This window comes from Ambystoma mexicanum, chromosome 2q (assembly GCF_040938575.1).
Source record: "Ambystoma mexicanum isolate Mex_15411 chromosome 2q, UKY_AmexF1_1, whole genome shotgun sequence".
Classification (NCBI taxonomy): domain Eukaryota; kingdom Metazoa; phylum Chordata; class Amphibia; order Caudata; family Ambystomatidae; genus Ambystoma; species Ambystoma mexicanum.
The window spans coordinates 611,821,251-611,849,211 of record NC_090924.1 but is presented as its reverse complement, the minus strand read 5'-3'; the positions used below and the strand labels follow the sequence as shown (position 1 = coordinate 611,849,211).

Genomic DNA, 27,961 nt, shown 5'->3' with positions numbered 1-27,961 from the left:
AAGCACTAGTCCTCATTTCTGTACCAAATATTTGGACCTTTTGACTCCCCTAGAAATAAAGGTTAATCACACAATATTAGGAACGATTTTCTTTTTTGCAGCTTTCCCGCCATTGACATCAAAGGGCCCACTAACTTGTTGCTATGATTTTAACCCTGTCCTGACTTTTGGAGGTGAGTAAAGTCTTTTTGCTTTACTTACCTTGCTCAGCTCATCGCTTTTGGGGGCAATGGTCCGTCTAAGGATACTAGCGCAGGGAGAATCTTTCATACTTTTTGATATTCCTTGTTGCTTTAATGTACTGCACATCGCCTTACAGTGAAGTGCTGAAGTGTAACCCCTTTTCTTTTTCTTCTACTAATGTTTGTGTTATATTTTTAATTTGTCCATGTTGGGCTGGTGGCAGCAGATCTTTTCCTACTGGGTTTTTTGTAATTATTTTGTACACTTTTGCATTTTCCTGCATAATTCAATTTTGAGTGCCAACTGGTGTTATTCCTGTAACACAGTTCTGATCCGGACATCATTCCTCCATTATTGGGCTTGTCACTATGCAGCAGCTATTGCACATGAGGGTCACAAGGACATGTGGGACAGATTCTTGCAATTCTATGCTGTCTTAACTTGAGACATTGTTAGATAAGATTTTCATATCAAGTAAAAATATTTCTGACCTGTGTCAACCCCAGAACCTTTTGCTTTGGCTAGGTGACGATTTTACCTTGTCCCTAGTTGAAGAGGAATCTTGTTCCCCTCTCACCTAGTCTTTTACTATTTTTATGGGTGACTTTTTATGTCTCTCCATAGTGAGTGGTTGAAGTTATGGTTTCCTACAACGTTTGGGCTTAAGCTGGGTTGCCCCTATGTGTTCATTTCTCTTTCATGTACTTGGGTGAACTACAGTTCGCAGGTAGGAAAGAGGGATTTCAATCCCTCTTTACATTTTATATAGTGAGCCAGCGCACCCCACCTTATGTGGAGTGCTGGGGGATGTAAGGAAGGCATGGTATCAACAGTAAGACAGACACAAGTAACCACAGGTCAAGGGTGTTTATTGAACTTGCATAAGGGTGTGATAAACGCCTATCTAAACCTAAATCCTCGGATGGGATGAAGCTACGACCATTGAATAATAATAATAATGCAGTGTTGTCAAAATAGAAGGGCCTATACTAAACGACATATTGCCAATCCTTACCACTGATTTACAAATAATGTGGGGTAATGTTCATGAAAAAGAAAGAAGTGTTCTCAAAATAAAATGTCAGGATGCTTGGGCCATTGGCCTCCCTTCCCACATTTTCAGCGGGCAAGGTGGGTCACTCGAGCAAAGCACACACTCTGGCTTCTGCTGCACAAGGATACAGTTCAATTTTTGCAGTTCAGGATCTTCTGTGTCCAAGTCTCTTTACTTCTTGCAAGTCTCTTGACCCGCAAGGGCCTACTGTACCAAAAACAACACGCAAACATTCTTTTTCCTTTTTGCCAGTATTCAGTTTGGGTGTTCACCCTGGATTCCCCCTCAGCCGGGCTTGGATCCTTTTCAAAACAAGGTTCAGAGAATACTTTTTCGGGTGACTCTCGGTTCCCTCTGGACCCCTCTCTGCCGGGCTCAGATGCCTTTTTTTCGTTCAATTAGTCTCTCAGCCGGGCTTGGACCAATTGTGACGTACATTACACTAAAGAATACATTCAAATGTGCACAGGGTTTAGCTTAACCCAATGCATGACCACTTCGATCTCAATATTTCTTTCTCTCACACAGCATCCGTTGGATACCTAACAGAGACTTTCAAATGAGCACCCACATGGCGCAGGACCACTCTGTATGATATCTTTTCTTGGCCTCCCAAAGTTCAATTAAAAAGTTCAACTACTTTCTTTGGCTTCCAATTGTATTTGCGTTGCTCATCCCAAACACCTCACACACTGTTCTCTTTATACAGTGTTGCTGCTTGCAACCTAGGTTCAAAACACAAGCTTGTTTGGTATGAGTCTCTCTGACTCACCTGCTGTGCTGTCTTTTCTGATGCGGCTTTGTTGCAGTAGCAATGGATAGTACCACAGCAGCAATTGCTCCTCCCCACCTTGGTTATCGAGACAGGAGAGCCCCAGGTGCCTCTGACACACTGTGAAGGTTTGATCAGCCTTATTTCCTGGTCTTCGGTTTCTTACTTTCCAAGGCTCACAAAAGTAACGGTCTTTGCAGCACAGGGGTAATTCCCTCCTTTCAACCCTCTCTGGGCTCGCCATCTTTCTCCTTGTATTGAACTGTCACCTTGGAACTAGTGTTTCCTCGTGTGAGTGTGCTTTCATGCTCCGCGTTTTATCCGTGCAGGGAAATGTGATGGAAGTCAGGTGTGTGTAATGATCCGTATTTGCCCGACCTTGCCTGACCATAGTGTTGGGACATTTCAGGTATACACATCTCTGGTGAAAGTTTATGCCTGAAAAGGCGGGTAGGTTGAGTTCCTAGGTATCCTACCTGGTAGTAAGGGGAAAAGGTGTTACAAGTAAGGGGCTACCGCGTCTTACCCTCCGGTGTCTCACTTCCACTCCCCGAAGACCCCTCATTCGGGTGATCCTCCCGCACTGGTCCGCCCCCAGGAGCTGGATCAAAAAGCGATGGCCGTGTCCTGGCCACCTGAATGACCGATCCCCGGGGATTAGTGGGTGAGAAGCCTTCAGGTTTCTCACTGGAGATACAATGTATCCCCTTTCTTACTTACCTGATAACATTTTGTTACAATTGTGAGTTTTAAATGAATGGCTGGTGGCAGTGGTTTTACCTTTATGACTTTTAGTCTTTATTACTCGCAGGCTGTTAATTCAGTCTTGGTAATGCACCGAAGGGCCATAATTCCTTCAAAATGGTGGGCGTCTTCTTTTTTCGACATTTCTTGTGTGCTTGCTGTTTCTGAGGTTTTCCCCCTGCCATTCTGGGCAAGCACAACCTCAGTGGCTGTTTTGTCTTTGGTGGGAATCCTGTGGATTTCCCACCCTGGTGCCAGAGTGCCTGGAAACGCAGGAAGCGATGGAGGAGTCCAAAACTCTGCAGCCCTTCTTCTTCCACATTGCCTGAAAGGCAACCTCTGGCTAAAATGGACAGCCAGACCACCCCTTTCTGTAAAATGCGGGGAGAGAATGCACAGGTTGTGCTGTAGTTCCTGATAAAAACTCTGAACTTGGAAGCTGCTGACAAGTCGACCACTGGAAACAAAACCGAAGCGGATGATGAAGCGAACGCGGCTGAGACGATTTACAGAGACCGGAGAGCCTGCTCTGTAACTGGAGCCTGCTGTAGCTATTCCTTCTAATCGACCTAGGGATCCCGAAACAGACTTCTCTGACCCAGAGCCTAGTGAGACCCACTAGACTCTGGAAGACCTGCATTGTGAGCCATCCCACGTTGTGCTGCAGCCTTGCAGGGCTACAATACCCCAATACCCTGGCAGCTCGAGCCATTGTTCATAATTCTGAATCTTGATGAAACTTTGTGGGCATCCTGCTGGACCTCCAGAGATGCGAATCGAGTCCAAAAAGTCCCCTCATCAGAGTTCTGGACCTTGCAAACAATGAGAAACCGACAACGCAAAATCCTTTCTTCTTCTGTGCTCCTGAAAAGGCACCAGATCCACAGAGCCGCATCCAGCTTCAAGGAAAATCCTGCCTGGAGCCTTCTTCCGTGATCCCTGCTGCAAATGTCTTCCATCTTGTAGACAAAGGAATCTATCGACCAGGCTTTTGGCTGCATAGCCTGAAGTCTTCCTGCTGCAACACTTCTTCTGTGATGAGGTACTGTGTTGGCTAGGGTATTTACTTACCTTCAGTCTCTTGTGATTCCTGTATATCGTTGGGGTGCTACTGTGATTGGGAGGTCTCTCGTCCAGTTCACCCAGGCCCACTGCTAGATTCCAACTAGGTTGTCTTATCTGAAGTCCCTGGACCCTAACTAACTTTCAAAGTGAACTGCTTACTTGTTTGCCCAGTCTTCCTCAGGAACCTTGACTTTGCCTGAAACTGAGCCCTATCTCACCCTGCCTACTGCTGGCGCCCAGACCACTAGGGTCCCTCTTCTGCCTCTGAGAGAACTCATGTACTAGAATTGGGAAGGGCTAGATAATTTGTCAGCCTTAAAGTAAAACAAGTGTTGAAAAGGGTACTTACTTGTAAATGAGTTAGTTGGTAACTTTAAACTCTATGAATGAATAGTTAGTTATTACCTATCTTATCTGTGTTCTGCCATGCTGACAAATATATGTAGTATTTACTTATCTTGAATAAGCTGTGTGCCTTCTTAAATAAGACATCTCTAAATCTTGCTTTCCTTAGAAACTGTTGCGCCATTCTAACTGAAAGTAGACTGATGGTTAAGTTACTCACCTGTGAATTCCCCTCTTCCCAAAAGTAATTCTGTTGGTTTCACTTTTTATTCCTATTGGGATAATTGTATGAGTGTCCCCAATTAGGCCTTCCTTCCCCTGACTTGCTGTTAGGCTGTACAGAATAAGACTGCTTAGGTTATACTTAGCTTTTAGGTTGCTGGTAGCTCCTTACAAAAGAATAGAATTTTAACTTACCTTGAGTTAGTGTGTCACTGAGCTGAAAAGTAGCTGTAATGGTATGTTACACAAAAGGGGTTACTTACCTTGAGAATAACTGAGTTATCCCAAAAGAAGTTATAGGTTTAGACTGTTCCTAGAATGTCTGTCACTATTCACAAAAGTACATTGTCCAGTTGACTTACTATGTGATTTCTTGCTGAGTGTCACTGTACAACTGTTAGGGTCTACTACCCTTGTATAACTGTAAAGTAATCCAAAAGTAACTAATGGTTTTGACTTCCCTAGAACTCCTGTTGGGTGTTCCAAATAGGGTTGTATGCTTTGTTCTGTGTACATTCAAGCATAGTGTTGTGTTTTTATAACTGTGTTTATATATAATGTGATAGTACTTATTTCCCCCAAGATTTATCTGGGCCTACTTGTATTTAAATAAACCATTTATTTTTACAATACATAGTGTGTCTGTGTTTCTTTGGACCAAATGTGTATTACAATTTCTTTGTACTGATTTTACAGCTCTCTCTCCCTCCTAAGATAAGCCTGGCTGTTTTGTCTATGCTACCTTATACTTGGGTGGTACAGCCTTATACTAAGTGTGAGTCTTGTACTGCCTCAGTTGAATGGTTTTACTAAGCCATTAGTTGGACTTCAGAAAAATTATCCTAACAGACATCACACAGGAAATATGTTGCTTAGGTAGATAGTAGCGGGTGTCTGTCTCCTTTGATCAAAGTTTTTGAAAATGTATCATCTCCTCTCTGGGTTTCCCAAATGCCAAAGTCGGCAGTGAAGTTAGGGGAGAGTGGGAGCTGCTCCGCGCATACTTTCATATGGAGTTACATTTCAAAAACGTGTGGAATACCTGCAATTCCCACTGAGTGACCTTAGCTTTGTACAGGTTTCCTTGAACAGAACAAGTGCTTACAATTATGCTTTTTCTCTATGATCATTATACTAGGTCTTCAAGATAAAGAGGTGCCTTGGAAAAAGGACATACAGCTGTTCGATGCCTGGAAAGGTGAGTGAGTTAGTGTGCAGAGTTTTGAGGGCTGAAAACAAATATCATTGGGTAAAATAAGTGTTATTGAGATTGGCACAGAGCAGCATAGCCCATTTGGCAAGGACATCTCTTCCAACGATGGGTAGCTTGTCTTTTATGCCCCTTTTCTATTGTATTGCTTGCATTCCTTTGCTAAATGGTCCACATATTAAATAGACACATGCGTAACCTCTAGTCAACGGCTTCCAAGCAACCTGCTATACCCTTGTTCTGTTCTTTACAGTCCACCCTCCGTCTCTGCTATTGTCTATAGTCTTAGTAGGTAAGTTACAGCTGCAGGTAGAACAGTTTTCAGTGTTCACACTTTCAGGCCATAGGCTAAACAATGGGGAGCTTTGGATAATAATCTGTGAACCTCGCAGCCTGCTAAGCTCCCAGGACACAAGATATCCATTGGCAGCACACTGGCAAGACGAGCACCACTGGAGAACAAACAAAGCACCCAATTCATCGGTCTGTTAATAGTCAAATGTGACACAAGTTGTGGAGTCCGAGAGTTAAGACTGTGTCAAAGAGAAGCCAGACTGATATGCAAATACAGATGGGTCAGTACTGGCTTGAATAATAAACATGAACTTAATGTTTTCCTTTGAACTACCATTAACAGTACTCTCAGAGACAGTCAGCTCTCCAAACATGGCGTACGTTACCATGTGTCAGCACACCGGCCCAGGCTTTCACCCAATCTAGCCTCCCCCCACATACCTGTACCAGGCCAACCTGGGGCTTGCGTATGCCATTTTTTTGCATATGCCTGGTAACTGCCAGACCTATACGTCCTCCAGAAGGACTACCCCACATCTACCTTCCAGGATGGGGCTCACCCCTTGCTATTACCTTCCACTCAATTTTTACACAAGGCCCGGTTCGATACTCGTCTCTGTGTATATGCCTAAATCTGTTGCAATATCAACCATGAAATGTCCAAATACAACGTGACCTAGAAGGCCGACCACTATACACCCGCTACAACACAAAGGTCTTTTCACTACCCCTAATTACACTTCCTGGCAACTCATATAACTCTTATCATAAGGCCTGGGTTGCCATATTTTTATCTCATTTCTCCGGCAGTTGCCCAATACCAACTAGATGTCTACATGCGAACACTCCTCAGCCATTCCAAAACCGGGCCCAACATACCACATCATACTATTATTTTCTATTCAATCTAATGCCTCCAACATCAGGCCCTGCTCTACACTTGCATGTATATATATTTCTGAGGCTTGTGGAATCTGCTTAGATCACATGCTGTGCATAGGCCAACATCTAGCGGAAGCTGCAGAGTATTACAGTTTGTTTTTTGAAACTCGAAAAGGGGCGTTGAACTATGGCGTGCCAGTAATACTATCCCTAGTGTGACGTCTCATGTACCCATGATCCCTCACGCGTGTAGGACCCTCAGATTGTTTTTTCCGCCATAATAGTCGGACGCATGTTGCGGAGTTCCCTTGGCATTTGCCAATTATATCTAAATATTGTTAAAATCTTTCCCCTTTATCTTCCATCCTACGCCGAAGATCGACGTCAGCGGAGATCGAGGGAACCAGCCATCAAAAACTACACCACAGACCTTGGGCCTTGGAAATTGTCCCTCCCACTCCTCACAATATGGGCATGGATGAGGAACCAGAACAGGAGATGTTTATTCCCAGTTCCAAGGAATGGAACTCAGCCGACATTGATAGGGTGATGGGATGATGAGAAGGATGTCTTTTTTTGCAGACTTCTATAAGAAAGACCCTAACTATTTCCATAGCTATGCCAACACACCACCTACCTCTGCCCCTTCGGGGTCCAAGGACTCTCAACCCCCTACTAAAAGGCTCCGCTCTGAGACTCCTCTTCAGGGATTGGTTTCAGACCCTTTGCTAATTGAACCTTACCATCGAGAGTCATATGTAGAGGAGACAGAAACACATATGCTGGAAGACCAGACAGGGGTTTCTTATTATGGGTATGACGAGGACCAGGAAGAGGAACAGGAGGATGAGGCGGAAGCCTACAGTCTTGACTCCCCAATTCCTAGGGACCCCCTGGTGAATGACTCACCAATTTGCTAATCAGCCACTCCTCAATGAGGTACTGGCTCTAAAGCAGCTCATTTTCAAATAGACACACAGGGTGTCCAAGAAGAAGGCGATTTTGCAGAAGAAATCCTAGGGGACAAGAGAGCCATTACCCAGGCTATCCGAATATTAAAATCAATCCAGCATAGAATTGATCCCTCGCTGGTAACCCCAAATCTTACTCGTGCAATGAATCCACGAGTGGAAATATTATTCCGGCCCGCACCCTCCGATCCCATGTACATAAAGGGTCAATTAAAACCCGACTTCCTGGTAATAACAACCACCAAAAAGAGGGCAGGTACACCACTAGCTTCTCCAGAAGCTCCTCCTGATAAGGAGAGCAAAAGAATATATGCTCTGGGTAGGAAAGTTGCCTCCACGTCAGCCTATCGGGCACCTATTGCTGACAGTATCACTCTTTTAGCAAGCTATAACTGCCATCAGTGGGAACAAGTAGCTGCTCTAGTAGCCTCTGCACCTGAACCACTGAAAGGCCAGCTGGCCCAAATTGCAGCAGGCGGAAGGTCCGTATCTAGATGCATCCTTAAGACAAATTTTGATGCAGCAGATAATTCTGGAAGATTAATAGCCGAAGGCACAGTAATGAAGCGCCACGCTTGGCTAAGGCAGTCGTGGTTCAAACCCAAGACCCAAGCCACGCTTATAGACATGCCGGTGGAGCCGAACGTTCTATTCGGCAGGGCACTGGAAGAGGCACTAAAGACAGCTAAAGATGAGTACGAGACTCTAAAATCCCTCGGACAACTCACAAATAAACCCCCAAGTCAAAGGGGAAATAATAGTTTTCGTCGCTTTCGCAGCCAAAGCTCCCAGAGGGGTTCCAACTACTACCAGAATCAAGGAACCTCATGGGGCAACAATCAGCTCCAAACATCACAGGGATTCACCAGATAAACCGCACCCCCAACAGAAGCACTGTAACTGTAACCTCAGACCCAGACACGGAAGCACCCGACCCAGCAAGACCAAGCACAGCACAAGCACATGTAGGAAGTTGTTTGCTAATGGTTGTTTGTTGTTGTTAATTAACATAGGCATGTGATACATGAACCAAGATGCGTGATTGTAACTATACAAATGCCGAGAAAAACATTTCAAAATAAACAGGGATTCACCAGAGGCCAGCGCAGGGGCCGCAGTAGGCGTAGAAGCAGCCCCGCCAGACGTGTTACGCCACATAGTAAACCGTGACGTTCCGCTTCGGGTCCCCTTCCATGCACCCCCAGGAGGGGGGCTCATTTCCACCTTCACCCACGCATGGGAGGGGATCACTTCGGACAGATGAGTGCTGTCCACAGTGTCCTCAGGATACTGTATAGAATTACTAGCGTGCCCCCACAACCATCCTCCAAGGCAGAAGGTACACTCGTTGGAGCACCAGAAAATCCTTTGCGAGGAGATCGCCACTCTACTTGCAAAGGACGCCATAGAACTCATCCCGAGCAACCAGGTAAATGGGGGTATTTATTCGACCTACTTCGTTGTGCCAAAAAAAGATCTAACAATGCGCCCAGTATTAGATTTGCGCCCAAGTATGTCAAGCCACAAAAATTCTGCATGACTACACTCGAAGAGGTAATCCCCCTACTAAAAAAGGGGGATTACATGGCAACATTGGATATGAAAGATGCCTATTTTCATATTTCAATGTCCCCAGCGCACAGAAGATTCTTGCGTTTCAAGATAGACAACCAGCATTACCAGTTCAAGGTGCTGTCCTTCGGTATAGCCTCGGCTCCAAGGGTATTCACCAAGGTACTGGCGGTGGTGGCGGCGCACCTACACAGGAAGGCAATCCCAGTGTAACCTTACCTGGACAACTGGCTCATCACAGGGGAAACCCCCGTAATTTGCAGACTAAACATTCAAAGAACAATTGACCTCCTCTTCCAATTGGGCTTCTCAATCAATGAGAAAAAATGAAGCCTGGTACCAAGCACCTCAAAACAGTTCCTAGGAGCTGTCCTAAACACCCAAGAGGGGTTGGCCTTTCCATCAGAGGAAATGATTCGGAATCTGCTGCTGCAAATTCCTCTATATCAGGCTGGTCACCAAATAAGGGTGCGCAAAGCAATGCGTTTGCTAGGCATGATGGCATCTTGCATTACCTGGTTCCCCACCATGCAGGAATGGTTGGCGAAACAGTGTTCTCAAGCAAGTGGTCATTGGGACAATCTAGTGGTAGTTTCGCTAACACTAGTACAAAGTTTTCGCTGGTGGACAAGAGAGAATCTTATGAAGGGGAATCCCTTCTACGATCCAGAGATACAGGCCGTTGTCACAACAGACGCCTCCCTAGCAGGGTGGGGAGCCACTACCTTCACCACACAGCTCTGGGTCTCTGGTCTCACACAGTGGCTCAATACCACATCAGTCTGCTAGAACTTCTGGCAGTCTTCAGATCACTTCGTGCATTCGAACCCCTCCTATCCAACCTGTCAGTGCAGATCCTAACAGACAGCACAACGGCAATGTTTTACTGAAACCTACAAGGGGGCACTCGTTCACCAAATCTGTCCAAGCTTGCTCAGAAAATTTGGAAATGGGCACTTAAACGGAAGATTTACCTGTCATCCCAACATGTTCCAGGGAATCTCAACTCGCTAGCAGATGCTCTGAGCAGGGATCCCCTTCCAGAAGAACACGAATGGACACTACACGGAGAAGTTGTAGGAGACCTCTTTTCTCGTTGGGGTTTCCCCACTATAGACTTATTCGCCACAAGTGAAAACAGGTAATGCCCAGATTTCGCATCCAGATTCCCCCAGCCATGCTCCAAGGGGAACGCCCGATGGATGAATTGGTCAGGAATGTTTGCCTATGCTTTTCCACCAACCCCTCTGATGAGGAAGCTATGACGCTCATCCTAGTTGCTCCTATGTGGACGAGACAACCGTGGTACCCACACCTATGCAAATTAGCGGTGTGCAACCCCATCAAGCTCCCGTGCCGATTCAACCTACTCTCCCAGCACAAGGGCCTAACCGTGCATCCTCAACCCAACTCAATGAACTTGGCAGCATGGCTCCTGAGGTCCTAGAGTTCGGGCATCTCAATTTACCCCAGAGATGTATGGATATCTCGAAAGAATCAAGAAAACCTAACACAAGACACTGTCACTATGACAAATCAAAACGATTTGTTATTTGGTGCCAGATTAAGCACATCAACCCAGTTGATTGTACTCCTTCTAATGTCGTCACCTATATGCTCCAACTATTGGATGCAGGGTTAGTGTTTAACTCACTTAAAGTGCACCTGGCAACTTTATCAGCCTACACCATTTCCTATAACAAGGTGTCATGATGGAAAGTGCCAGTTGTCAAAGCATTTATGGAAGGGGTAAAGAGACTCCACCCTCCAATTTCTAACCCACCACCAGGTTGGGACCTTAATGTGGTACTTGCTAAGCTCATAGGACCCGCCTTTGAGCCCATGCACAAATCTAGTCTCAAACACTTGACTTATAAAACTGCCTTCTTAGTTGCCATCACATCTATAAGAAGGGTCAGTGAAATTCAAGCTCTGTCAGTGCAGGATCCTTTCTTTACTGTTCATAAGGATAAACTGGTTTTACGCACTCACCCTAGGTTTTCACCTAAGTTCATTTTCAAATTCCATGTTAACCAGTCCATTGAGCTACCGGCCTTCTTCCAAGAACCCAAAAGCTCTGCTGGGGTGAAAGCCCACACACTAGATGTGAGGAGAGCAGTCCTCTACTATGTAGACAAGACCAGACTGCTAAGAAAGACAGATCAACTGTTTGTCTCCATATCTCTAGGCAAATAAGGAGATCATGTCTCAAAGAATGCCATCTCTAAATGGATAGTCAGATGTATCCAACTGTGCTATTCCCTCTCGGATAAAACACTGCATTTTGCACCAAGGGCCACTCTACAAGAAGTACTGGAGCCACTCTGGCTTTCATTGCAAATGTACCCCTTGACAGCATTTGCAAAGCAGCTACATGGACCTCTAGTCACACCTTTACTCAGCACTACTGCATTGACACTCATTCCAAGACAGATACTCAAGTGGGACAAGCGGTTCTAAGACATTTATTTGCTCATGAACCTTCTCACATCCCACCTCCTTCTTCTAACACTGCTCGCTAATCTACGCACAGCATGTGATCCAAGCAGATTCCACAAGCCTCAGAAGGGATACATTACTCACCGTAATTGTATTTCTGATGCTTGTATCTGCTTAGATTCACATGCGCCCACCCTTCCTCCCCTCTGAGAGAAGGCGAATGGATGCTTGTAGTCTTATCTTTCTTATCTGCTTGGATACTCTGTACTCACGCTACTCCTCATGCAACCTCATGTCAGAAAAAATACAATCTGAGGGTCCTACACGCTTGAGGGATCATGGGTACATGGGATGTCACACTAGGGATAGTATTACTGGCACGCCCTAGTTCGACGCCCTTTTTCGAGTTTCTAAAAACAAACTCTAATACTCTGCAGCTTCCACTAGATGTCGGCCTATGCATAAGCATGTGAATCTAAGCAGATACAAGCATCAGAAATATGATTACGGTGAGTAATGTATCCCATATATACCAAAGCCAGGGGGGGTCCTGTGAGTCCCTCTGCGGGCCATTTGTTCCGGTTACGAGCGCCTTACCCAGAATATTTATCTCACTATCTTTCACAGGGGAGAAATAGCCAAAACATATCAGCCTGGGGCCGTCCAGCACCGAAATGCGAGGCAATTCTCCTCTGAAAAACAGTACCAACAGAAACCCCGGACACGTGTTTCGGTCTGGTTGGGCCTCATCAGAAGGGTGAAGCTGTATTCTCCAGCATGGGGTCTGGCATGGATTCACCTGCTCATGAATATTCCCCGTCGTCGGGCTGGGAATCCACGGTAAACAAAAAATTAGTTTTGTTTCTGATCTGTCTTTCTTAGCAGTAACCAATCAATGGTCTCTGGGTCATACTGCCCCAGCCAATGACTGCCCTCTTCCTAAGCTCCTCCCCTGGCAGCCATCCTCAGATTTTTACCACACGTTCAAGCGTTGGGAGTCCTCGTGCTATAGCGCTCGAGCTTTTACTGCATTTTGCACTTTTTCATAGAGATTTATCTAATTTTTGGGTTTAATCGAGCCTCAAGCTCCACCGTTTCTACTTCCGATCAACGGGGACCCGTTTCAGCTTTATCTACGCCCCCCAAGCGTGAAGTTTTCGTCGAGTTACGTTTTGAGGATTCCAGAAGTTGCTGAGGCCTACATCGCGGACGAGAAGAACATGGCCCAGGAGAAGGGAAGCTTGACTCCCGGCAACCTGTTCAGGATCTGCCCTGGATGCAACCTACAAAATGTGTTCAAGGAGGACGAGCATTCAAAATGCCTTTACTGCCTCCACGAGGACAAAACGCACGTGGAGAAGGACTGTGTGGTTTGCAGGAACGTGTCGGATCGGACTATGAGGGATCGTCGGACCCGTCTCTCCAACTGGCTGGAAGGCAAGAGCCCAGCAGGTGAAAAGAAGAAGTCTGAGCGGTCTTCTAAGTCCTGTGAAAGCGCCCCGTCGACGGGGGCCCAACAGAAGGCAACGCACCGCGAGTCTGCAGGCACCGGGAGTGCCGAACGATCGTGCTCCTCGGCTGCCAGGCAGGGCGCACCTTCACCGATGCCATCAACCGCGAGCCAACGCTCTGGCTCGGGGATGAGAAAACCCGAGAACCCGGCTAAGCTTCTGGAGAGGCCCCGGTCGATCTCAAAGGAACAGGCCAAAGGGGAGCGAGGCGGTGACCCTCCCCCCTAAGGTGAAGGCCTCAAGCGCACCCAAGGTGGTGAAGGCCTTGATCCCGGCCAAGGCCTCGATTGAGGGAGTCGCTGCGGCCCTGGCAAAGCCTGTGGATGCTAACCCAGTGGAGGCGACCTCGGGGCCCAGAGTTTCCTGCCTCCGCAGAGGGAATCCTCTTATAAGCCCATCGAGAAGACCCCCGTGAAGACCCCGGTGGAAAAAGAGGGGGGGCCGGTGGCCGTTATGGACAAGGACGCAACCTCTGAGGAGGAACTGACCGAGAATTTGGAAGAGGCCTGGTCCCACAGGAGGGATCCCGATGAGGGGGACGACGAGAGCAAGGGTGGCGACAACGTGGTTCCCGTGGAGAAGGAACAACCGTCACTCCCGGCACGCCTGTCAAAGCCCGAGCCACAAGACAACTCGGTGGCCATTTTGACGGCAATCCAAGCCTTATGCACGGAGATGAGGACGAGACTGCCCCTACCCCCGACGGACGACCCAACTGAATTGGGTCCATCGGGAAGCCCTCCAAACAAGAGGAGGCAAAATTCATCCGGCTCCCCTCCAACCACTTCAGCCCTCAGGGCCTTCTCAGCCCTTGTCGCCTTCCCCGGTCCCGAGGGATGACACGGGAATGAGGATGGCGACGACGAGGTTCCCGTGGAAGAGGAGCAACCGTCGCACCCGTCTCGGCCCGAGCCACAGGACAACTCGGCGGCCATTTTGACTGCAATCCAGGGCTTATGCACAGAGAAGGACCAGATTGCCCATGCCCCGACGGACGACCCAACAGCGCCGTGTCCCTTGGGAAGCCCTCCAAGCAAGAGGAGGAAGACTCATCCAGCCCCGGCTGCTCAGCCTTTGTCCCCGACCCCGAGGGATGACACGGGAACGGACACGGCCACGATGGGGACGGATGACGATGGCGGTGACGACGCGACTGACCTCCCGTCTCTGATTCCTCGGGCGTCTCCGCCCGACGAAATTGGCTCCTTCCACGCCATGATTGCCAGGGCATCTGAGCTTTTTCAGCTCTGTTAGGGAGAATTCTCTGTTAAGGCTGATTTCCCAAACCTAGTGAGTCCCCCAGCATCTTTGCTGGATTTTTGGGGTTTATTATTTTTCTCCTGCTAAGAGTGAGACTCTTTTACTCCCACTCTTAGACATGATTTGAGGTGTTCCTTTGACTGTCTGTGTGTATGGGCTATGGGGTCTTTTACTCCATAGGGTTTAATGTGTTTTTGGTATGTGTGTTACACAGCACCCTCCGTGCACTAACATAGGGGTGTCATAGTGACCCCCAAACATAGACTCCATACCCTGGGACTGACTACTGTCTCCCAGGGCATGTAAAGTCACCATTGGCTTTACTAGTCTTAAATTGTGAACAGAACCAGTACAAACCATCATATTGTGGACGTACTGGAAGGGGCAATTCGATTGCCCCTGGGTCTGTTGATCGAGGGGGCACTGTTCCGTCCCTGCTGATCGAGTTTTGGCTGGTGGCAGTGGATACTACTTTTTATATTCGACCACAAATATATTCCTATTTGATTTCCCCATTGTTCGAGGCTACCACTTTTTAACATAGCCTCAAACATACCGCCGGTTTATTAAATTAATATAAATTCACCGGTTCAGATTTTTTGCCAAAACACAGTGCCAAAATGGCGTATGTGTTTACTTTTGTAACTCCAACCCAAGTCGAGCCCTTTGTTCGACTTTTTGGCGGGCTTCTCCACAGAAGCCCTCCAAAGTGGTGCCACTCTGTCTGGGTCTACAGGATGTGTGGGGGTGGGGGGGGTTTAGGCACCCTGGACGGAGTTTCCTTGGCAACTCAAGTCGCAATCTTGTGTGATTGGTCCAGTGGTGAGCCGCACGGCTCACCACTTAGCATGTTTGATTGACAGCTAGGCTGAATGAATGGGGGTTTTATGCATAAAAGCAGGGCATTGGGGACTGGAACTTCAGAAGTCGCCACAGGACCTAAAGAATCCGAAGAGGGAGAAGCTGAGCCGACCTGCAACAACGACACCACCAGTGGAGACCTGCTGAACCGTCTCACCACGTCCCGACGACAGAGAAGATCTTCATCCCGGAGAGTCTTCTTCCTCTGAGCTGGTGGGGATAACCAGTTCGCCCTCTTTTTCGCCATCCTGGACCATCTCGTGGTCGACTCGCCTGTGCCAAGCACCCCGGTGGCTGGATAACCACGTCTTACCACTACCACGAATAAAAGGGTAGTACCTTTTTAACCGAGAGACTCCGCGCCTGGTTTCTTCCCTGGCAGTGCAACGACCTCCAACTTTCCCCCATGTCGAGACCTGCTCTTCCTCTGGACGAAACACCGACTTGCACCTGCTGCCAGGAACAACTGCCCCTGCTGGAGCGTTCTCACCATTTCAGGTACTGTATCCCGCCTGGCCTCCCTTGCTACAGACTGTTCGAGGTGACCGGTAAATCCTTGACTCTCTAACCTGGGTTAGCCTGTTAACTAACTTTTTCTGAGCTGATCCAACCCTTTCTGAACTATCTACAAAGACTTTTTAAAGTGCATTCAACCGTGTGATCTTGGAGACATTCCGCCTTGCTCTCTCTAAGAGTGGGCCTGGCCTTGAACTTTCTTGCTCAGCAGTAGACTCTGCCTTTTCTGACTTGTTGTGGTTCTTCTAAGAGTGTTGGTATTGTTTGCTTTCTAATTCTGCCTTTTCCCTCCCTTTTTAACTAACTTATTGGAGTGCCATCTTGAGTTAAGCACTCACCTCTGTCTGAAAGTAAGTGGTTTTTTAACTAAGACTTGTTCAATAAGTGATCAGGGATGTAAATATAGTAATTGTGACTGTGTTTTGAACTTGCTTGCCATATTAGTGCTAGAGTATTTTACAAGTGTGTCTTTAAATAAATAATTATATACTTTTATACCAAAGCTCTGGTCAGTGTTTGCTTGTACTACTGTATTTTGGGTACCTGAATGTGTATGCTCTGTATACTGCCTAACTCTTCTTGAGAGAAGTCTGACTGCTCAGCCACAGCTACCAGGTAAATCTGTGTGGTACAGACTGCTACCAAGTGGGTTTACTGCCAACACCTGTAGTCTTAATCTTTTTGCAGTGTTCCCTAAGGGAACTGCACAGGATTCTGCCTAACAAGCTCTGCCCCGAAGAAAAGAAGGAAGGCTTCCTCTACCAACGGCGCGAGTCCAAGAGGAAGACGGTCCTTGCGGTGCCGTTGCTGAATGACATCTGGAACGAGGGTCTTGCTCTCCTGAAGAACCCGTCCACGGCGCCTGCCAAAAGGGACCGGTATGAGAAGAAGTACCGGGTCTCCGACGGTGCCCCTTTGTGCCTTAGAGTACAACCGACCCCGGACTCGGTCGTCTCGGCAGCGTCCAAGAAGAAAGTGGGGGGGGCTTTGGCTTCAACTTCCACGCCGGACGGCGATGGAAAGAAAGTAGATGCCATGGGACGACGATTATGGCGGCCAATGCCCTAGCTATTGTGGCCTGTTACGACAGGGAGTTGTGGTACAAGATCGCCCCCCTGTTGGACTTTCTCCCAGATGACAAGAGGGCAGAGGCACTGGCGATCCTACAGGAGGGTGGTGAGGTGGCGTCGGACGATGCAATAACTGTGGCCACGGACATTGCCGACACCGGTTTCCGCCAGTTGGGCAACAGCGTTTGCCTTCAACGGCGGGGTGGCACAAGGCGACGGATTTCCACCAAGACGTGCAAGCCAAGGTTTTGGACATGCCCTTCGACGGGAACAACCTGTTCGGAAAGACAGTGGATGAGTCAATGCAGACTATCAAGACCGACACAGAGACGGCTCGGCCCCTGGGAGCTCTGCAGCACTGGCGGCCGCCCTTTCGGAACTCCGGAGGCAAACAAGGTGCCTCCAAAGGATTCGGTGGCGGCTCCTCGACGTACCATCAGGCGGCCCGCTCCTCGTCGCAAGAAGCTTACAGGGGACGAGGCAAGTCAGGTGGATCTCGCCGTCGTCGCCAGGGAGGCCAAAGCAGTAAGGCCGCTTGCAAGCAAGACTGAACCGGCTGTCGCGTCGGGGCCCCCACCGCAGCACCCCGGTGGGAGGCTGGCTGGCGAGGTTCGTCAGCGTGTGGGAGTCCATCTCCACCGACCATTGGGTGCTGGATGCCCTGGTCCACGGGCACACTCTGGAATTCCTAAAGAAGTGCCCCTGAATTCCTCCTGTGGCCACGAAGGAAAACTACGTCCCTCAACTGCTGTTAGAGGTAAGGGCGATGCTCAAGAAAGGAGCCATCGAGCTCGTCCCAAAGAGGCTCCGGGGCTCCGGAGTATACTCAAGATACTTCCTTGTCAGAAAGAAGACATGAGGTTGGCGTCCCATCCTGGACTTGTGTCGGCTAAACACATACATCAAGGCACAGAAGTTCTGGATGGTCACCCTCCAGCACGTGCTGGGCCAGCTGGAGGAAGGCGACTTCCTATCGTCGTTGGATTTGGAGAATGCATACTTTCACATCCCCATCCTAATAGGACATTGAAAGTTCCTCAAGTTCGTAGTCCAAGGGCAGCACTACCAGTTCAAGGCCCTCCCATTCGCATTAAAGTCGGCGCCCAGGGTGTTCACCAAGTGCCTAGCACCAGTGGCGGCGCGGCTGCGCCTGCAGGGGATCCACGTCTACCCCTACCTGGACGACTGGCTCATCCGAGCAGGGACAAGGGAACTCGCCGTCGAAGACACAGCAAAGACCGTCCGGCTGCTCACGGACCTGGGATTCTCCATCAACTTCCCTAAATTCCACCTGGGTCGGTCGCAGGTCGCACTGTTTCTGGGAGCCAAACTCGATACAGTAGCGCAGTTGGCCTCGCCGTCAGAGGAAAGGACGCAGGCCATCCTGGACAAGGTACAGCGTCTGCTGGCCACAGACGTGGCCAGAGTGAGGTCCATCAAGTCCCTTCTCGGAAAACTGTCGACAGACGCAGATCTTCTCTCCAGAGAAGGGGGTGCCATTCTTCATCACGACCCGGAGTCACTGAACTTGCAGGCCTGGCTCCTGCAACACTAGAGTTTGGAGGGTACGATATCCCAGCTGACTACAGAGAGGTTCTTGCAAAGACCCGGGCATCCTCAACTCTCAAGTGCTACGAACACAAGTGGAAGAGGTTCTCTGTCTGGTGCCATGCACAGAAAATGAACCCTCTACGGATTACAGCCCCTCGAGTGCTACCGTACTTACTGTCGCTGGCCAAAGCTGGACTAGCTCATCCCTCCATCAAGATACATCTGGCAGCGATTTCCTGATACACCAGAACTGCAGGACGGACGTCCCTGTGGTCTCATCGCCTGGTGAAGGAGTTTATGAAAGGACTGTTCCCATTGTTCCCGCCGGTGAAGAACCAGCCGCGGCGTGGGAGCTCAACATGGTGCTGACCAGGCTCGTGGGCCCGCCATTCGAGCCCTTGCATTGGGCTCCGTTGAAGTTCCTGTCGTGGAAGACGGCGTTCCTTGTGGCCATCACCTCTGCACGACGCGTGGAAGAGATTCAGGCCCTATCCTGCAAGCATCCATACTTGACTTTCCACGAGACGAGGGTGGTGCTGAGGACGCACCCCTCCTTCATGCCCAAGGTGCCGTCGTACTTCCATCTCAACGAGCCCTTGGTGTTACCAGTCTTTTTCCCATCGCCTTTGTCGCCTGCCGAGAGGACTTTGCACTTGCTGGATGTAGCTAGAGCGCTGAAGTTCTACGTGGACCGAAAAAAGAGTTTTCGGAAGACATCACAGCTGTTTGTGAACTTTGGACCTGTGAACTAGAAGAAGGCTCTCTCAAAGGCTTCCATTTCCAGATGGCTCTCCGGCTGCATCATGCACGGTCATTGGTTGGCAAACCGACCGTTGCCCGGTCGTCCGAGAGCCCATTCGACCATAGCGATCGCTGCTACCACGGCGTTCTTGTCTGGTGTGCCCCTGCTGGACATCTGCAGGGCTGCTAAGTGGAGGTCGACGCACACCTTCACGAGATACGAGATTCTACTGCGTCGACCGGGATTCCAGGGAGGAGTCCAGAGTCGGCCAGGCAGTGCTGCGCAACCTGTTCGCTTAAGGTGGGCCTGGTGTGGAGGTAAGAGATGCTTAATGTTGAGTTTATGTAATGCTTAATGTTGAGCCTTGCCACCTCCCGTGGTTGTGCATGTGTGTACTGCTATGTATTCTTATATTCATGAGCATGTGAATCCATGCCATACCCCATGCTGGAGAAGGAACAAGTTACTTACCTATAACTGTTGTTCTCCAGCATGGGTCTGGCATGGATTCACATGCGAACCCTCCCTCCTTCCCCTCTGCGGCTCTTCACTTGGTTATACTGCCACTTTACGTGCTACCAAATCTGAGGATGGCTGCCAGGGGAGGGGCTTAGGGAGAGGGCAGTCATTGGCTGGGGGCAGTATGACCCAGAGACCAGTGATTGGTTACTACTAAGAAAGACAGATCAGAAACGAAACTGATAATGATTTTTTCTTTACCGAGGATTCCCAGCCTGAGCACGGGGAATATTCATGAGCATGTGAATCCATGCCAGACCCATGCTGGAGAACAAAAGTTACAGGTAAGTAACTTTTTCCCTACTTTCTATTTGTGTTCCTAATCTTCAGGTTACATAAAAAATGTTACATGAGAAGCTAAACAAAGGGGATACTAGGTAACCCCTCCAGCACTCTATTGGAAGATAGGGTGTGCTGGGTCTAGCAGGTTACAATGGTAAGTAAAGTCAATTTCACTTCACTGCTCTGGGAAACAGTAGTTTATTCAAGCGACGGTATTTAAACCTTTGGGAAATCTGGAAGACTTCCCTGTGTCGCTGCACTGAAGGTGCTGTGTGACACAATGTAAAAGATGATGCCTATGGAGTTTGTCACACTCCACAACCAAAAGAAACACATTGTATAAATCAGATTAAAATACATGAGAGAGTGGGAAAAAGGGTCACACTCTCTCAAGGTTAAAAAAAATCAAGTCCTCAAAATCCAGCAAAGTTGCTGGGGGTCTTTAAGGTGGAGGGAGTTTCTGAGAATTCTCCATAACAGCCACGCTGCTGGGTGACTGACAGCTAGGATGGAATGAATGGGAGAGAACTGAATAAAATTCTTTTGGCTTGGAAGGGAGAGTCGACCACTGTACGAAGGAACCGAAGAAGAACTTGAAGAGGACGCCTGATGCAACTCCGGGACAGTTGGTTTTCCCGGTGAAGCCCTGCTGCAGTGCCGAAATGCCAACTTCTCATCGACAGAGAAGCCACTGCACGGAAGACTTCTCCCCTTGAATTGGTGGGACCAATCAACTCCAAAGTAAGCCACCTGGACATCCATCTCGGAGCTGGTTGAATTTCCAGAGTTGCTTCTGGAAACCGTATAGCCAGGGAGAGGAACACCAGATTGTGTGTGTTGCTTTTAAGCTGGCTTAGTGCTTCAGGAAGATCCTTTGGACTCTCAGGAAGCAGGACTGACCGAGCCTGAGCCCCCTCAACAGAGTGTGGGACCCCAGAAGCAAGGAAAGTCCATCTCGACAACCAGGAACCGCAGTGTTGCTATTTGCGCTAGACGCGAGGCGCTGAAACACTGAACAGCCACTGAAAGTGAAGTTTGCCGGTTGCACGTTGTGACCATCCCAGTGCATTGCAGGAGTCCCACGACGTCCTTCCTCTTGTCCCCACGACTGTCCTTCCTCTTGTCCCCACGACTGAGGCCCAGGAAAAATGAGACCTGCAGAGATGCAGAGGAACAGAAGTTATCAGCTGCCTCTTTTCTTCATTTCTAAGGTACTGTAAAAAGTCTGAGAGAACTTACCACTTACTTTAGAGTGCTTGCAATTTCTGCAACCCACAAGTCTAATCGGCTTGTGGGTTGTATTTGATTCTTCTATTCATCAAAGACTCCTAAGAACTTGTGCAAAGACTTTTCCATTTACTTACCAGAAGTGCTTCATCGTATACAAGACTTTTGCCCATTGACTTTGGCCTAGCTTAATGAACTGAATGACTCTTCGAGGAAAATCTAAAAGTATCTGCCTGCTTAAGAATATTTGTGGTCTCTTGTTGTCCTAACAACCTTTGCCTTTTAACAACTTTTAAGAGTATTCTAAATGCCAACAGTAAGATATTAATGTCCCCAGTAACCTAGTTATTGAAGTCACCTGAGGGTGTAGGTTGTGTCTGTGGACCATCCCAAAAGGGTCTTTACTGATTTAGAAAACTAAGAGTGTACAGTATTGAAGTGTATTTGTGTGTTACTATTATATTGCTCCCTTATGAAGAAGGCTTATTCTAACTGACTGATAAATACATTAATAATTGTTTATGCAAGAAACCTTGAGTGTAAGAGTTTATTTTAATACCTGTTACTGTGAATCTCTGTGTAACTGCACTACAGCTCACATTGACCCCTCTTGAGATAAGCCTGGCTGCTGAACACGCTACCAAAACTGTGTAGTACAAGCTTATACCAAAGGTTGGGTTTCCTATACCTGTGGTCAGAGTTGTGTGTAGTGGTCCCAGAGGGTACTGCATACAAACTTTGCCTAACAGTGGCTGTCCTTGCCGGACACCACGATAGTTAAAATGAAACCACTGCCACCAGCCATTCATCGAGGAAAGGGTAACATAAAAATGTTACATGAGAAGCTAGACAAAGGGAATACTAAGTAACCCCTCCAGCACCCTATTGTAAGATAGTGTGTGCTAGGTCTAGAAAGTTACAAATGTAAGTAAAGTCATTTTCACTTTACTGTCCTTGGAAACAGTAGTTTATCCAAGAGAAGGTATTTAAACCTTTGGGAAATCTGAAAGACTTCCCTGTGTCACTGCACTGAAGGTGCTGTGTGACCCAATGTAAAATATTCCTAGGAGTTTGTCAGACTCCACAACCAAAAGAAAGACAGTGTTTAAAATCACATTAAAATACACAAGAGAGTTGGAAAAAGGGCCTCACTCTCTCCATGTAAAAAAAATCAAGTCATCAAAATCCAGCAACGTTGCTGGGGGGGGGGGTCTCTAAGGTGGAGGGAATTAGCACATTTCTGAGAATTCTCCCTAACGCACCCTTACCCACACCCCCAACACACCACCACCCTACCCCCCTACTTACCTTGGTTTTGACATGCTGGTCCCTGCGATGCCTGTTCCCTTTCACTTCTGTGGTCGGGAACCGGTGCGGACACCCCCGCAACCCACGCTCACAATATAGTGAGCAAGGGTGCCGGGGACACCCCCTCAGGCCCCAGCACCGAATGGGTGATTTGATCGAACTTTTTCGGCCATTCAGAAATTTGGAACATCCGAAAATTGGCCAAATCACGCATTTGGGCAATTTTATCAGCCTTTTTGGATGAACCCCCCAAAACATATCACCACCTGCCTCATCCTCCAACCCTATACAGAGTCCCATTGCCCCACACACTTCCATGTACTTCTGTAGGGTAGATGATCTGGCATCCCTAAAAAGTACTGAGACGAGGAAGAGTAGGGATTACTTAGGTGAGTCCTATATGGACAGTGGGATGAAGAATACAACTAACCCAGCTGAGGATGAGAACACCAATACTGAGATGAAGAAGAGGTACACAGTCATAAAGAATTCCCCACGGAACCATGATCAGCACTCTAGTCAACACGGACAATCTGTAAGACATTGGAACATAAAATGATTAGATGGACTGAAGCAAGGCTGTGGTATACAAGAAAGATACACTATATAACTCTAAAGTCTGGGACCCTAATGCTCAATATAATACCTGATAGGAGAGTGACCCAAGTAGCGTGGAAAGACGACACAGTAGAGAGAGAAACGGGTCAGGAACCCGCAACGTGAAGTGGAGGAGAGCCTCCCCTTCCCATCCTAATAGTGGCAGTACCTGGCAGGATAGTGAACCAGCTCTGCACAGACGAGCCACAGGAGAAACCTGGGTCATGGACCCACAATCAGTAATATTCATTAAAAAGGAGGCCTTGGGCAGGGAGACATTCCCCCTGCTGTTTGTGAACATTTTGGGAAGCCTGAGAAAGGTGAAGAGAAGGTAGTAATTCTCTTGACGTCAAGGTTTTCGAGTTATTTGTGAACTGAGACTTTTCATTCTGGAACTTTGTGTGATGCTTTTGAAAAGAACTCCAACCTGGGGAAGGGAGCCATTCCCTCAGGAAAAAGTCCCTTTAAACAACTAGCACTATAATCCACAGGAGAAGGCAGCCATTCTTCTGAATTAAGAGTCACCAACCTTTTAGATTAGTTAGAAGTGTAAGGGCAGGAAATAGGTTTCAGGAGCAGCACAGTGGACTTTTGGTTACAGACATTCTGCCATCCTTAGTATTGAGTTAGTAATGGGGTTAGATAGGGTTTTTCCTTTTATTTACTCAAGAATAAAAAATATTTAGCAAAAATCATGCCACCTGTGTATCCATCTCCTCCTTCCATCCCCTTACATAGGGTAAGAGAAAAAGCGAGGCTGTGAGGGGAAGGATGAGTGGGGGTAGAGAGTGGTGCTAGGTCATTTGCAGAGAGAGTTGGGCGGGTGGGGGTAAAGAGAGTGGGTGTAGGGTGGGTGTTAGTGGGTTGTAGAGGGAGTGGGGTTTTGTGGGTAGGTGGGTGTAGTTGTAGAGGGTGAGCATAGGGTGGGGGTAGAGAGTGGGGTTAGGGTTGGCAGGTGTAGGTAGATCAAGTGGGGTTATGGTAGGTGGAGGTAGAAAGTGTGGAGGGTGGGTGGGGTACAGAGTGCTGGTTAGGTGGGTGGTGGTAGAGATTGTATTTAGAGTGTGTGGTGGTAGAGAGTGTGGGTAGGTTGACTGGGTAGAGAGGGTGGCGGTAGGGTGGGTGGATGAGGGTAGAGGTCTCTGAACCCCAGAGACCACAGCAATCTCAGGCCCATTACCAATTGTAACTTCCTACTAAAAATCATGGATAGGATGGCTACATCACAACTACAGGCGCATGTAGAAGTGTCGGAATCCCTTCATCCCCAACAGTCGGGCTTCAGACCTGCTCATAGCACGGAGACTTCTATCAGGGCCGGTTTTACACCAGATTGCACCCCAGGCAGGAAGCATCCTTGTCACCCCCCAATAATGACAACAAAAATGTATGTTACAAATGTTGTAAATAAGGTACTCGATAAAAACTAGATGGAAATACAAATGCAATAGAAAATGCATAATTTAGATACTACATGTCAGTTTTAGAATGTTACCTGTATTATGTGTTCAAAAAGTAACTTTTCTTGATGTTGCCCTTTGCCGTCAGGAAGCTCAAACCCAAAATGCCCAATGAAGAGCTCCAAACAATTCTTTGTCAGCAAATGGTTGATGTGGAGGAACCAATGTCAGAAGGCAATGAGGTGATAACACTTCTGTATATCCTGTGGGAAGAGAAAACAAGCTTGTAATGCGAGCACTGCAAAGAGCATATTTTAAGTCCCAGAACGAAAATAGAAAAATTAATATATTGAAAGACTGCTGACTGGAACTCTGGGGGCAGTTGCTGGGGGCCCCCTGAGGCTCGAGGCCCCCTTCATTTGAAAAAAATGAAAGGCCCTGACACCATCCCTGTCAAACAATTGTGAACACAAAGATACTGGGTCTTCTCTTATATGTGTGTCCGCAGACAAAATGTAAACCGATTCCAAGGACAGAGCACATCTTAACATACAAAAGTAACTTTTGTCCCAAATCTATAATTAAACATCTTCAAAAAGGTTATTTTTATTAATTTTGGATCCACTGAATGTAAAAGTAATTTCAGTGCTAATACATCAATGTCTCTCCATCAACCACCAGCATGCTAAAATAGCCATCCTCCTCATCACCACCACCACCTGCTGAGAAATAAAAAAAGGGCTAACAGCATTGTAAAGTCACAGACACTAGCACCCTGAGCTGAGCAGATTGCTTAGTTCCAACAGGAGGCCTCCCTAATGAACCACGGCACTGAAAGTGGAGTTTGAAAGTGTTGCTTGGGCTGCAGTGTGTGACCATTGTGGCAGGCACTTAACGGAAGGCACTAGGCAGTGCACCACTTTTCCACTCTCCGGAGAGGTTCAATGACACAGCTCGTTTAAGGTGACTTGTAATCGCCCCAGGCATGCAGAGCATGCAGTGTACCCATGGAGACTGCACCAAGGTTGGGTTCGATGTACTGACTCTGCCACTTCTGCTGCTTCAGAATAAGATCACCTCAGCAATGAACGCTAAACCTTCACCAGCCACATGTTCCTGGCTGCATTCGGAATGCCCTCATGCAGTAACCTCCTAGGGTAAGGGAGGCACGCTGGCAGACTCCCTATACAGTCAAGGATCACGCCCCAGGCAAGCCCCCTAGTCTACCAAACATTGTAGTACGTAATAAGTTCACCAATTCTATTTCAGTCCAACGTGACCTGCTCCAGGATGCCTTCTGCCACTGTTTTGCTCCAGTGTGATTTTGCTCTAGGTGTCGCCTGGTGTCTTTTGTCAAGTGAATTTGCACCTGCAGCAGTGTACTCTGGGACTCTCTCCACAGTGGCTTTGCTCCGAGAAGTGCCACTTCTAGGTTGTCCTCATCATGGCTACAGATGTGAACTGGTGGTGTCCAGTAAGAGGAAATAATTCTGCTTTGTGAATCAATTTTTGTTAAAATCATGGGGCCTCATTACAAATCAGGCGGTCCGGAAATAACGGTGGCGGTAAACCCGCCGCCACCTTTGTTTCCGGACCGCCTGATCCCGACTTCTGCAGGCGGGAGGTGATGTTCCCGCCAGGTCTGACCTGGCAGGTTTAACATCGCCCGCCTGCAGGCGGACGAGGAAACACCCGCAGCATTACGAGATGCTGCCGGTGTTTCCATGATCCCCATTCCATTGAGTCCCATAGAACTCAATGGGAATGGGGATTAACACCATTCCACCTCCATGATTCCAGGGAAACCGGGGTTGTAATGCCCCGGTAATTCCGGGAATCACGGAGGCGGAATGGTAATGCGAGTCCAGCGGTACCCAGGCGGTTTTACCGCCGGACTCGTAATGAGGCCCATGATGTAATTGCTAATTGCATGCTTGTTTGCTGCAGGGCAAAAACCACTGCCCTGAGCAAAGAAGGAATCAACGCCGGCTGGGCCTCCTAAAGACCAGCTGATTTTACCTTATTCATGGCTCTGTATTTGCTGTCACCAGCCACGGCCCACTTGGAGTCAGTGCTGGCGGAGGCTGGTGGCGGCACTGGCAACAGGCCTCCTTTCCTACGAGGGCAGTGAGAGGGGAGTGTGTTGGTGCTGAGGCCTGCTTTGGTGCACCTGGCTCTCAAGACATCTTTCAACTGCTTTCCATTGTGAGACCGGGGAAAACAGGCCCCTGAGCCCACCTTGACGATTGACACACTAAAAAACAAAACTTAAATAATACCTGTGTTTACCAACTTGCCCAGTGATCTCAAGTTTACTAGTTTCATGGGCAAGGAAGCCATCAATTCTTTTCCTTGCCTTTCTGGTATTTGTATTTCTAAAGATAAAGACAAAATGGAAAAGATAACCCTTTGCCACAGAGGCTTCCTTTTCCTTTGCATATGTCATGTCCCACTAAACAGCTGGAGCAAAAGAAAGACTCACTCTAAACAGCTGAAGTAAAAGAAAGTCTGCAATACCCAGCCAAGATCTGTTGGAGTTTGCAAAGGTTGATAAGTATGAAGGAACTCATTTATACAAGCATGTGGTGCTAGCCTGGCTGCTTTGCTGGACAGCAGCAGAGGCCAGCACCCAGGCATCATGCTGTGAGTCAGTGTTCTCACTCTCAGACTGAGTCTGATTTCAAATTCCAGTTGCACTTTTTTGTTTTACATCGATAACATTACCCTACGTACTATTTCTTGGAATTAAATGATGTAAAAGTGTGTGTGTGTGTATTAATCCTCTTGGCGCCCACTAGAGGCTGGCACGTCAGGCAGTCGCCTGCACGGACTTATGCAAAGACCGGCCCTGACGTCTATGATAGATCTTCAGACAAAGATGCTCAGGATCATGGACAAGGGGAAACCAGGCCTTCTCATCCTCCTGGATCTTAGTGCTGCATTTGACCTTCTTGATCATGATCTCCTTGAAGTTGCTCTGGAAAAAAACTGTCAATTGCTCATCAGCAGCTAAAGGGTGGATAATGTCATTCCTAAAAAATAGGACATCACGGGTTCACTGGGGAGACAAATTCTCGTCAGAAAGAGAAATCCTCAGCGGGTTCCACAAGGAGCTAGCATTTCCCCTCTGTTGTTCAACCTATATCTTAGATTCCTCTGCCACGTACTGGATCAGTTAAATATATTTTTTACTAATTACGCTGATGATACTCAGCTAGTGATGGAACTCTGTGGTGCTCATAAAAAAGATAATGACAACCTACTTAAAATCTATTCCAGCATAGAATAATGGATGGACACAAACTGGATGTGCTTAAATGGAAAGAAGACCGAGTTGATGGTCTTTGGCTCCCAGCAGGCCAGA

At 47.8% G+C, this 27,961-nt stretch overlaps 1 protein-coding gene across 1 annotated transcript in view; it reads left to right on the top strand.

Annotated features, from left to right (window-relative positions):
• The window catches only part of LOC138569624 (cryptochrome DASH-like), a 490,626-nt gene that overhangs the window by 290,145 nt on the left and 172,520 nt on the right, over positions 1-27,961 (top strand). The window contains exon 10 of the mRNA XM_069647757.1: positions 5,524-5,583. Coding sequence (XP_069503858.1) covers positions 5,524-5,583 — 60 coding nt within the window. The remainder of the gene's footprint in view (positions 1-5,523; positions 5,584-27,961) is intronic.